We start from the raw sequence: 13071 nt of genomic DNA on the forward strand, positions 1-13071 counted from the left end.
GGTGTGGGGAGCATGGATTCTCATTTGTCTGCTGCAAAATGCCAGTGTGCTGTGCCCTGCACTTACATGGGAAGCGAATGAAACTGTCTGTGAAGCTGTGATTCCCAGGCAAAGTGTTGAGTGTGTGCCTTGCTTTTTACAGTTAAATGCTAGAGGAGAGAAAAATGGAGGCGAGGGCTGTTAAACTGGAAGGAACGGGTACCCAACGGTGTTGAAACAATCAGCTTTCCCAGATGCCGAGCAATGGGAAGACTCAGACATGCTCTGAAACACAGGCTCAGGATACCACAAAGGCCCAGGTCTAGACTCCCAAGTTCCTCTGAAACATGAAGTGTCAGCACAGTGAACTGATGCCGTCTGAGGGGCTGACATCTTCCACCCATTCCCTTGAACAAGGAAGTAGACATTACCCTTAGAGACAAAGCATCATGGACAGAATGGAAGCCATGATGTCAAGGGAGCACCACTGAGACACTAACATCATTGATGACCTCTAACCTTCAAACCCCATTGAAACCAGAGCCTGTGTGCCACACCAGAACAGATTTAACAGAGGTGGATTCCTAGCCATCTCTGTGTTATCTGAGATATGCGGATCGTGACATTGAAATCGCTTGTTATCTTGGGAGGGGTATTTGCTATGGAATTTTAAGTGGTTTCAATACCATTGAGTATGTAAGCCATGTCAATAAGGAGAAGTAACTGGATAAAACCCCCAGCCGGATAGTCTCAGTGGCTCGGGAAGGATGGCAGAATAAGGCCAGTGAAGTCAGGGATGGACAATAAGACTCAGTCTAGGGAACACAGAAAATCAGCTGGGCAGATCACCAGGGACTTGTGGGACAAGTGACAAGATGTCTGAAGTTCCTGGAACTAGAATCTGGGGGGTGGATAGTGAGAGTGGGGTGGTGAGAGCACATGATGACAACGGACCAAACTTGGTAAAATACGCAAGTATTCAGAGGCAAGCGTCCGAGGCAACCACCAGCTGGGCAAATGCTAAGGAATCTGCGTGACAGCAGTGACAGCATCTCACAGTGACATTTCTGAGATTTGTAGGCAAAGGGGAGATCTCAAACAACCCAGAGGCTCACGCCGATGATTATCACAAGCCATCATGGTGTGAATCTCTGGCACATTTAAGATGGCCTCTCCGTTCCACCTGTTTGGTTAAGGAAAAATTTTGCATTGCTAACACAGGTTACCAACCAGCATCCTCTTCTGTTGTAAAGTATATTTAATGTAAAGGGCACTACAGAGAGAGCATGGACGTGTGATTGAAAGCTGCCGATGTTGTTTGGGGGCTGTGTGAGTTTCTACTCTAAGAGAGGTGTGTGGAAATTACTGGGGGACACTCATGATGTACCAAACAGATACTGTCTCTGTGATGCATTCTGAAGGACTGAGAATAAAAAGAGAAGAGGCTCTGATCACTTATCAGCTACTCTTCTTGTTGCTGCGACCAATTATGTGGTGAAAGCATCCTAGGTGAGGAGGGGTTGATGTTCATTCATGATGGGGAAGGCGTGGCAGTGGGCACAGGAGGCTGCTTATTCACATCCAGGGAAATCAGGACATGTTAGGGATCCACAGCCAGGTTGGGCTGGACACCCTAAATCTTGGAACCCCACTCCTCCAGCTAAATTCTGGGGCCCAAAGGTTTCACAGCCTCACCAAAGCTGCTGAGGACCAAGTATCGTGATACACAAGCCTGTGTGGGACATTTCACATCCAATCACAGCGAGCATGTCACTCTGATTTTAAGTGCTATATTCTTTTGTCCCCAAAGCCTTGTTTTCTTATTGATGGAGATAACTTGCCTTCTCTTTGGGAACCCAAAATTTCCCGATGGCTGTGCTGGAGAGGTTTTGTATGCCTTCCTATTTTGTTCTCAGACCTCAAGGGAGACAGCCAGTTCAGGAATCAGTGACAGTTTGGCTCAGATCTGTAGTTAGCACTGGGCTGTTGGGCCACTCGGTGACTACTGAGAAGATTGATTTGCCCGTGGCCACAGGAAAAAAGATGGAATGGATACAGAAAGGGAGAAGACACACAGTAGGGCAGCTAGGGTGGCCTTGGCCTCGATTGAGAGACCTCTCCTCTCCCATCTTGGTCTCTTTATCGGTAAGATCAGAACAAGAGTTAAGCCTCAGTTTCCAGGTTCTTCAAAGGTTGGATGTGTGTGTGTGTGGCCACTGTGATGTCTGTCTGTCTGCCACAGGTGCCAGAGTTCAAGGCATTCTAACTCAATGCACAGGGATATCAGCTGGTACTCTGGGAGAATGGGCTGTGGTCTGTCTAACTCTTCTTGCAGGAGTTGTGGTTGCTGCTTTGCTCCCCCTATGACATGGCTTCCATCCACAGAGCAGCCAGCGGTCAGCAAAATCCTCCCCTGGGAGGTCACAGGGCAAGTTCTACTCAAATGGAAGGTTCTAGAATGAAGGAGACAGAGAGGATTTTTCTGAGAGGGGGCTGTTGACAATTAGGGGGTCAGTGAAAAATGGAAGGAAGGATATAAGAAGAGAGAGAGAGGGGAGAGATATATGAATTCATTCATTCATTCATTCATTGGATGAACGAATGAATCAATGGATTCCTAATAGGAAAAATCTGCTGCAGGCCGAATCAAGGGCAGTCAAGGCTTCCCACCAAAGAGGAACTTTAATCTGTTTTGCTTCCTTTGTGTTCCAGGCCCACCCGGGAGAGCGATGACGAGGAGGATGAGGAAAAGAAGGGACGAGGGTGTACCCTGCAGTACCAGCATGCCCTGGTGCGTGTCCTCACTCAGTTTGTATCTGAGTCACCTGACCTGGGTCAGCTGACCTACATGCTGGGTCCTGACTGGCAGTTTGACATCACTGACCTGGTAACCGAGTTTGTGAAGGTGGAGGAGCCGAAAATTGCCCAGTTACAGGATGGCAGGATCCTGGCAGGACGGGAGCCGGGCATCACCACGGTGCAGGTATTGCTGGGTGGGGTTGGGTTTGGGGGAGTGTTTGCCACTTTCCCCCTAACCCCAGTGATTTCTCCAGTTAGCTGATGCCGCAAACTCTGTACATGTAGGGTATATGTGTGTCTCGCAATCAGAAATGTCATTTTACACATGTTCATCCTGTGTGCAGGAACCTATTCACCGGTTTTATAGCTCAAACTTCAGGGAACACGGGAAACAAAGAAACAGTATTTTCTAGACACAGCAGGGCAGATGTACATATGAACTCAGTGGTTATGACAGCACAGACCTGGGCAAGGTCAAGCCAGACAAAATCCCAGCATGGAGCTAGTGCAGAGGCAGGAGGTCCAGCTCCTAGCTGAGGAGCTATTGATACTGATAACTGCTGGGGGATGTGTGTGTGTGTGTGGGGGGGGTCTATTTTCTCTAAGCATATGGCCCCTGGTAGGTCGATTTCAGCGGCAATGATGTGCCAAGTAATATATGGCCAGCACAAATTAAACTTGATGTAAAAAAACCAAAACAATAAAGAGGACACAGGGTTGGGTCATGTGGGGAAGGGGGTGGATCTGGGAGGATGGGAAAGGGATGGATAAAATCAAGATATGTTGCACGGAATTATCGAAAGGTTACCTCAACAGTTTTAAAAATGCCTTTGCATTTTAAAGTATAGAAAAACATCTCCTTTACCAGAGAAAACCAAATTAAGTACATACTACTTGAAATCATTTTCTTCTAAATGAGAGCTTTTAACTTTTCTTTTTTTGTAAAAAAAGATTGCATGTATGTAGCTGCATGTGTTACATGTGTGTGGGTATTTGGAGGTCAGGGGACACCTTTGTGGAGTTGACTCTTCTCTTCTGCCTTTCCGTGGGTTCTGAGGTTGAGACTCAGGTCACTAGGCTTGCATAGCAAGTGCCTTTACCCACCCAGCCATCTTGCTGTCCCACAATACTTTACACTTTGCACAGCAGAGTAGAAAGTAGTAAACATCCTAAAAGCTAAATCCACCTCCAGCCTTGCAGTTTAGCCGTTATCCGTGTTATACCCAGAATAGTACACAAAATGAGTTTAAAAGTATACATTTCACAAGAGATAAAGGCCCATGGTTGAATGGTCTCTGTGACATCCTTACAACAACCTTTTATTGCAAATGTTGGTAGGATGATTATGCAGAATTCATAAAGCCATGGTTTTTTGGTGCTTCCCAAGTTAATTTTTTTGGTGCAGTTAGCCAAAGTGTGTTATGTTCTGCATTTATCTTCTGTTTCCACCTGGGGACACCACAGATTTACATCTTACGTGGCACCCACTTCTGCAGTGGTGCCTCTGTAGGCTGGAGGACCAGGTGGGCTTGACTGGGCTTTGCACTACATGCCAAGGCTGGGGTCAGTGTATCTGTAGGCTCTAACCAGGAAGTTTGGGGAAATAACTGACCTCAGATCTCACTCCCCTTCTTGGGAGAACGTCACTGTGCATCTAGCACCAAGGCTTCTGTGTTCTGACTGGCTGTCAGCCAGGAGCCCTGTGTATTCCTTCTCGTGGACTCCTTCCCTCATCAGTAGGGACTCCAAGTGTCCCTCTCTTGTTGGTAGGGACTCTGAATGTCCCTGACTTCCTTCTGTCACAAGCTGGGAACGCAGCCATTCCTCTTCTACCCCAAAGAACTCTGGTGACCATACTGGGTGCCCTCTGTGATGCAGCCCCATCTGGCTTCCAGGCAGCTGTGCTGTGTGACATTGAAGAGTCTCAGAATGAGCTTCCTCCCTCCCCCCCCCCACCACATGTGCCAGGGATGAGTGAGGGCAGGATGTCTTTGGTGGGGAATATTCTAGAAATAATTTCACTTACCAGGCATTATCTATGAGAGTTAGACCCCAACCCCTGGCTGTACACCAGATGGTTTATTAGGAGAGATAGCTACTTAGGAAATGCCAGTTCAACTTGCTTATCCAGTGATGACCCATTTACCTGTACGGTGATCATGGGTGTCAGTGAGGAGGACCTGCCTACCCACTAGAAGGGATGTGCACAAAGAGTCAGGCTGAGCAGAGACTCATCAGAGACTGTGCCACAAACCCATGTTCAGAAACTGTTTAATGGTTGTTGAAAAAAACCCCACTTCTCCCATACCTATCACTAAAGTAGAAAACTTCAGCGAGAACTCCTAACCTGAACCCCACCTTTTCCTTAGGGTAGATTCTAGTTAAGGAAAAATGTGAAGGACCACAGACCCACCTAAACAGTTCCCACTGTGTTTCTTTACCCGGACATGGGACAGGTCCCCGATGGCCCTGTCCGCTCAGGAGTTAAACGTGGCCCCGTGGGACAAAAATCACAAGCATTTCCCTTGCTTTTCAGGTCCTTTCGCCTCTCTCTGACTCCATCCTTGCAGAGAAGACGGTTATTGTCCTGGATGACCGAGTCACTATCACAGAGCTGGGTGTACAACTGGTGGCTGGCCTGTCCCTTTCTCTGCAGCCTCACAGGGCAGACAAGAGGGCCATCGTCTCCACAGTGGCTGCTCAGGATGTTCTCCAAGCCCCACAGCAGGTGAGACTCCCGGGGGGATGAAGTTCTGTGCATGAAGTCATCTTCATCCTCAGTTATGGCTTTTTGCACAGGAAACCAGCAGAGTGTCATAGCCAGGCCTGGTAGCTCCTGGACTTCCTTCTTGCTTCATATCTAGTTTCTCTTTGTCTCTGAGAAAAGTACCCAGGGCTTAGTTATATCTTCCTGTGCCCTTTGCTTTCCCATGGGTTGATCTGTGCTAGGTGTGGATCATGGTTGAGGCATCCCCTGTTCTCTAGATCCTGCCAAATGGACAAAGCAGTTTTTTGAAGCTCAGAGACTTTATTTCAGCTACTTGAACAGGAATGGCCAGTTGGTACTGCATTGCCCAGTTGATGGCAGGGGTCATCAACTCTGAAGCTTGCCTGTATCTTAAAACATGCCCAACATTTTATAAAGAGACAGGAACATGGTGCCATTCAAGTGAGCCAGCCTCACACCACCTCATTTACCAAGAACTTCCCCCAGGAGATGCCCCCACAGGGTTTTTGCTGTGTCAGCACCAACTTCCTGGTAAACGGGTGTTCAAAGTGGCATCGTCTTGAACAGTAACCTAGTAGTTACATCTGAAATTGATTCAGATAAATCACCCACATCTGAGTGTCTCCACAAAGGCCAAAGTCACACTCTGTGGGAAGGCATGCAATAAATTAATTTACACTTTAATGTATTCACTTAAGTGCATTCCTGGCACCTCATGTCAGTGGAGATCTAGTACGTTAATGATACAAGGTCAAGGCATAACAAGAACTAAGACCATTGCATCTGGAAATTCACCTCTATCTGAAGATGCCAGGAACATCCGGAGGAAGTCATTGTTTGTAAGTTTGAAGGAACCCAGTTGTAACACTGTTCTCTGGTTTCATTTTCCTTAGGAAGCCATAGTCAGTTCCTGGATTTTGTTCAGCGATGGCTCAGTGACACCTTTAGACATTTATGATCCCAAGGATTTCTCCGTGACCGTTTCCTCATTGGATGAGATGGTGGTGTCCGTCCAGCCAAATCTTCAGACCAGATGGCCAATCGTGGTTGCTGAGGGTGAAGGACAAGGGCCCCTGATCAAGCTAGAAATGTCCATTAGTGAGTCTTGTCAGAAGAACAAGAGAAAGAGTACTCTTGCCGTGGGCAAAGGAAACGTCAAGGTCAGATTTGAACCTGGAATGCACGAGCAGCAAGGAGGCAGCAATGACATCGGGGGCATAAACCGGGAATACAAAGGCCACCTCAGCAATTCCATAGAGCGTGAGGGAAGCCAGGAGCGAGCAGCCCAGGAGTGGTTCCAACATGGCACACCAGTCGGCCATGAGGACAGGACCAACAAAAGCACAACCCCACAGTCTCCCATGGGAGGAAAGCTCCTCAAAGGTGGGGCGGATGCCTTCACCAGCTTCCCCACTCAAGGGAAGTTACCAGAATCCAATAACCCTGGTGACCTCACGATGACCTCCAGGGGGTTAACAGATTTGGAGATCGGAATGTACGCCCTGCTCTGTGTCTTCTGTCTGGCCATCTTGGTCTTCCTGATCAACTGTGTGGCCTTTGCTTGGAAGTATAGACACAAAAGGTTCGCGGTGAGCGAGCAAGGCAACATCCCCCATTCCCATGACTGGGTCTGGCTCGGGAATGAGGTAGAACTCCTGGAGAACCCCGTGGACATCACTCTACCCTCAGAGGAGTGCACAACCATGATCGACAGGGGTCTGCAATTCGAAGAGAGGAACTTCCTGCTGAATGGCAGTTCCCAGAAGACTTTTCATAGTCAGCTTCTTAGACCTCCTGACTATGTGTATGAAAAAGAGCTGAAAAATGAACCTATGGGTTCCTCCGGCCCAAAGAGGAAGAGAGTCAAGTTTACTTCCTACACCACCATCCTCCCCGAGGATGGGGGCCCATACACCAACTCCATCCTGTTTGACAGTGATGACAGCATCAAGTGGGTCTGCCAGGATATGGGGCTGGGGGACTCGCAGGACTTCAGAGACTATATGGAAAGACTACAGGACCAGATGTAAAGTCCTTTCTTAAGTTTGTATTCACCTTTATGCCTTCTGTTTTCTGAGCGATGGAACAGTGGGTCTGATCAGCAATAGGGGGTGACTCAACAAAGGGTCAGAGTGGGGGTCTGGAGGGAGCCCTCTCTAAGTGGGTATCAGCAGCCTGAAGAGCAGGGCAAAGTCTATAAAACTAGCTCCTGGGGATGGGAGACATTCAGAGGCAGCAGCCTGGCAGAAGACGCGACCTCACAGACACTGTTAGTCACCTCGTGACCAATGGCCGTGTGTAATTAGGAATGTTCCAGATGGTGATTTTTTTCTATTTCTAGCCCTTTTAAAGCACAGTGGACACTCATTGCGCGTGGCCTGAGTTCAAATCTCCGTGGTGGAAAATGAGTGAATGTAGCTTCCTTAGCTATCAGGAACGAGGCTCATTATTTTTATACACATCTGGACTCGCACCTGTTCTTTTGACCTTACATTTTTTGAGGGGGGAGGGGTCATTTCAGAAGCACTAAAAGAAGAATTGACGTTTGATGCTCCTGTGAGTTTTATTCCCTGGAGCTGATTGTGTCCCGCCATTATGGGGTCTCACACAGGATGTCATTATTTTTTTTTAACTTTATTGCTGGGGATGCTGTTTAGGAAACATTCTTATGTTTTGTCCCTCCTTCTTGACATGGTGACATGGTTTTTCTCATTTATCTTGGGAACAGGGGTCTGACTGGAGACCCAGGAGAGAGGTGGGGTTTTTTTTGTTGTTGTTGTTGTGTTTTTTTTTTTTTTAAATATTCTTCCACATGAAACTTAACAGATTTTGAGAAAAGTTCTGTCACAAACATGTTTTTATCGTCTGCTTGTTAGTGATTTGTGAATCTCCTGGGGTGCAGTTCTGAGGGAAGAGAGACTGTAGTACCATAGTATGGATAAAAGTCCTCTGTGCTCAATGCAATGTATTGATTCAGACTGAAATAATAATTTTAAAACAAAACAGGATTGAGGGGCTGGAGAGATGGCTTGATGGTTAAGAGCACATGCTGCTCTTGTAGAGGACCTGGAGTTCAGATCATAGCACCCACATGGTGACTCACAACCTTCCGTAACCCCAGCTCCATGGGATCTGATGCCCTCTTCTGGCCTCTATGGGTACTACACCCACAGACACATTCACATAATTAAAAACAAACAAATAAACAAATAAAACCAAATCTTTTTAAAATCAGGATTAATTTATACAACAAATATATGAAGAAATACCTTCATACTAAACTTTTCACTTTGCAGATTATTTTTTTAAATAATGTTTCAAATTAGCAATATAAGATAGTCATCTATACAATGACTGAAGGAAAAAAATCTCATTTGTCTTTCAGATAGAGAAGAAACCATCTTAAACATCTTTTTGTAGAGAAAGCAATGGTTTCCCCAAATTCATAATTATAAATGACTGTCACAGAGCCCAAGAATCAGTTTTTACAAACAGATTATGGTATTAAAAAGATTTTTGCGTAATTTCAGTAAAAGTGCTATTTACAAGCATATTTCATGAATAGTCTCAAGAAAGACAGGGATTTTGGCTTAGCCAAATGTGACATTTTTGTTTATCATAATGACGTAACTAGAAAAGCAGATACTAGACTAGTATGCCTCATTGAGAACTCAACTGAGCCATTGTCAGCTCTCAAAAAAGGGATTTTTTTAAAGGCCCAAAGCCGGAAGCACATGCAGGAGGTCACTGATGTCAAAGGGCTGACATGTGAACCTCTCAGAGGAGATTTTTTCTTATCCCTCTGCTCTGCTCTCATTTTGCATATGTCCAGGCTGGAAACATGGCAGCCATCCCACCTGTAACCACAACAGGACAGCTAAGATGTTCTCCCTGCCTCTCCCAATCCCAGCACTGTGTTTACCAACAGGGCAGGGCATGTGGGTCCTATGCTATACCCCCCAAGAAGTATGTTTGCTTGCTTTTGTGTTTAGAATGGCTCGTAGGAGTGGAAGGTACTGACAAGAGAAGGAAACCAGGAGATGCAGGCATTGCATGAAGTTGGCTGACATCTGCTACTGCCAAGAGCTCTCTTGTTAGCTAGCTGTTTCTAGGGAGGTTGGAGCAGGGCTGGTAGCCCCCAAAACACCTGTGAAGAGCAGCAGAGTTCCAGATAAGTTTCAGCTCCTTTCATGAGCCATTTAAAATTCTATCTTCCATCACAGAAATAATGAGAACTCATTTCTGAAAGAGAGGTACCTCCCTGGAAGTAAGGGCACACAAAGCAGAGTGCCTCCTCTTGTTTAGGTGGGGCCTTGGGTTAGCCTGCAATTTAGCAGGAAATTACCCTGGGTGGTACAAGTAAGCATTGATTGTGATTGACAGGCTTGCAGTGGGGGAGGGTGAGAGGAGGAGGAAGAGGAGGATTGAGGAGCTGGCCACGGTCCTGAAGAGGTCTCCATGGCCCTCTTAGACATACTCCGTGAATTACCCTCTGTGCACATTCTCGGTGTTGCTGTGTTAGATGCCATCAGTTCGAATCAAAGTTGAGTGGCAGGTTAAAAGTGGGAAAGCCCACTTTTAACAGGTGACACACAGTTGCATACACACACACACACACACACACACACACACACACAAGCCCACGTATTCACATCTGTGTGTGTGGATACCAAGACATCACAAACTCAGTCATTTGGTGGGAATCAGAAAGGCCTGCCAGTGATTCTCAGACTCAGCTCGGGCAGGACTCAACATAACAGTGTCATAGAAGCATCTTCTGCTGTAACTATCCCTTGTAGGTTATAAAACTGTGGCTGTCTCAGTTTATGTGGCTTACTTGATTTTTCATCAAGCAAGCTATGTTTTCTTTTGTGTGTTAGCCCCTGAAATACATGGACTAAAATGAGGGAGGTGGCATAAACTATCAAGCCTTAAAATTTACCAAGGCCTGCATTTGCCTGGATTTCAGTTTTCATGGTTGAGATATCTAAATTATAACTCTTGATAGATAATCTGAGCCAGATACACATTATTGAGTCGTTTCTTGTGCCACGAGAATGATACTTGTGATTAGACTCTTCCTGGGGCAGTCAGGAGAGGGCAACAGGCTGTGAGCTCTTTGGCCACACAGAGGGAAGTTGAGACACGAGACAGACAAAGGTAGTGTGACCTGGGACATTCAGAGACAATGCAGTCCCTGTCTTCAGGATTTGCATGTAATGTTTTTGGGGTTAAGGTATAGGGACTCTGGAGGCAGGTGCCACATGAAAGGACTGGAGCTGAGTGACAGGTATGCTGGATTTAAGAGATGCATTAATACAGTGGGATCTTTGGCCGGAAGAACAGCATGTAAACAGCATCAGAAAACTATCTGCCTGGCACACTGGCCAGGTACATTTCCAGACCATGACAATTCTTAACTGTCTAGGCAGGAAGTTTCTGCTTACAGACATGAATACAGCCAACACATACATTGATTCTGTTTTACTCTCTTGGCCACACCTATGAATTGAAGTAATTAGCACCTCATTTAAGGTTTAGGAAGCCACCTTTGGGTGTTCTGATCAACATTTTTGTTTGTTTGTTTCACTCTTTTGGAGGCTGGAGAGAGAGAGAGAGAGAGAGAGAGAGAGAGAGAGAGAGAGAGAGAGAGAATTCAAATGAGCAGGACCACAGTGAAGCTGTGACCATCATGAGTAGCCCCCCAGTCCCCAGCAGTGACCACAGGCAGTGTTTCTGAATCCTATCTTTAGCCCGTTGGGTTTTCTACTCTGGTCATCTAAAGAGGGCCACATTTCTCTATTCAGGTCTCTGTAAATGACACCATGGATGGTTTATAAACTGTTCCTTTCTCCTTCATCAAAACTGTATCAGTATAATGTAATGCATCTCACCTGTCACATAGAGGGTGGATGGTGGGACAAAGTTTTGCTGAAATACAGAACAGCAGCTATTTTTGTATGTAATATAGGCAATATAATGAAACTGTGAACAGTGTATTGAAATAAATACGTTTAAAAATAAAAGCATGTGAAAATGTAGCTCTTAAGTGTACAGACATCCAGCTCAACAATATTTAAATGGATGATGGGAAAAGCGTTGGGGCCTGACGTCGAAGTCACCAAGTTAGGAATTCTGACCTGGAAAGGACATTGTGGCTCATGCTGGGATTGTTGATGGAATCTTCCAGAACATTTGATCTTAGTCTTCATTACTTTCTGAATTTTTTTCCTCCCTCCTCCCTCCACAATGGAAATATTTCAGAAATAAAATGACTTCATTTTTCAGCATAAAGGTATATTCTAACCACAGGGTAACTCATCATTTTTAACATGGAAATAAACATTTGAACATTCTTCAGTCGTTGTATTATTTGGTTATGCATTCTCTTGAGTTTTAGCACTCACGTCATGGGTTATATTAATAGATGTGTTTGACTTTTTTTTTCCTTTTCAGTAAGAGATCTAGCGGTATTAATAGAGCACTACCTGTGTATGAAAAGAAAGTGTTTCCTAGGAGTTACTGAAAGGCTTTTCTTAAAAGATGCTTTATTTTTTTTTTTTTTAAATCATGTGTCTGTGTGTAGGTTTGTGCACATGAGTGCAGTACCTGTGTAGGCCAGAAGGGGGCATCAGATCTCCTGGAGCTGGCGTTACAGGCAGTTGTGAGCCACCCAGACTAGTGTTAGGAACTGAATCCATGTCCTCAGCAAGTGCTGAAAATGCTCTGAACTGCTGGGCTGTCTATACTGCCCCTAAAGTCTTATCTAAACAAGCACAGCAGCAGCAGTAACAACAACAACAACAATAAACCTAACACCCTTTTAGAACTTGAGAAATGTGTTGGTCTCTCCGTGTTGATGGGCATCATTCCTTTAGCCTACAGCTCTTCCAAATTTATTGGCCAAGGGCCATGAGAATCTTGAAACTGCCTCATTTCCTTCAGGATGAATGGAGATGTCTCCTGGTAATGACTTGGCAATGCCTCATGCCACATCGGATCTTTCATCTAGCCCAGGATACATCAGTTAAGAAACCGAGTCCAGACAATGGCTTCTGAAGAGCCAGAGTTACTTCCGTGTTTCTAAAATACCGGCTCCAAATGAGCTCCAGAGCTTTTCCAGGTACACAGGTCCATTTGGGGTAACTGCTTCCCACTAACAGCTTTCTAGGAGAGGTGAGTCACAGGACATTGTGCTACTCAGGTCTCGGAGTGGATGTACTCAGTCTGCTAAAGTCTTCCTCAAAGGGAAAAGAGCATGAAATGAGATGGGTCAGACCTTTATGCTTAATTTTTTTTTATGCATTAGGGCAAAACACAAACACTTTTTCTGATTCTTTAGGTGTTGAAACCTTTACAGCTTGCTTATTTTTTGTTGGTTTTGTACAATTATGACAGGTGATAGAGCATTCTTGCTTTATTTTTGAAATATTTTCTAGAAACTAAACAAGGAGAGAAGGAATATCCTACCTGGGATCTGGTTTTTAATAGACTCTTCTTTGGCTCCCCAGCAGACAGGAAACCAACACCTCCCAGATGGGATATAATGATTCCCCTAGGGAAAT

General features: G+C 45.5%; 1 protein-coding gene across 1 annotated transcript in view; it reads left to right on the forward strand.

The window, feature by feature from the left end:
• Tmem132b (transmembrane protein 132B) overlaps positions 1–12255 on the forward strand; it is a 256319-nt gene extending 244064 nt beyond the window's left edge. The window contains exons 7-9 of the mRNA XM_076922970.1: positions 2692–2962; positions 5315–5506; positions 6400–12255. Coding sequence (XP_076779085.1) covers positions 2692–2962; positions 5315–5506; positions 6400–7536 — 1600 coding nt within the window. The 3' untranslated portion in view covers positions 7537–12255. The remainder of the gene's footprint in view (positions 1–2691; positions 2963–5314; positions 5507–6399) is intronic.
• The last annotated feature ends 816 nt before the right edge of the window (positions 12256–13071 follow it).

This window comes from Arvicanthis niloticus, chromosome 24 (assembly GCF_011762505.2).
Source record: "Arvicanthis niloticus isolate mArvNil1 chromosome 24, mArvNil1.pat.X, whole genome shotgun sequence".
NCBI lineage: Eukaryota > Metazoa > Chordata > Mammalia > Rodentia > Muridae > Arvicanthis > Arvicanthis niloticus.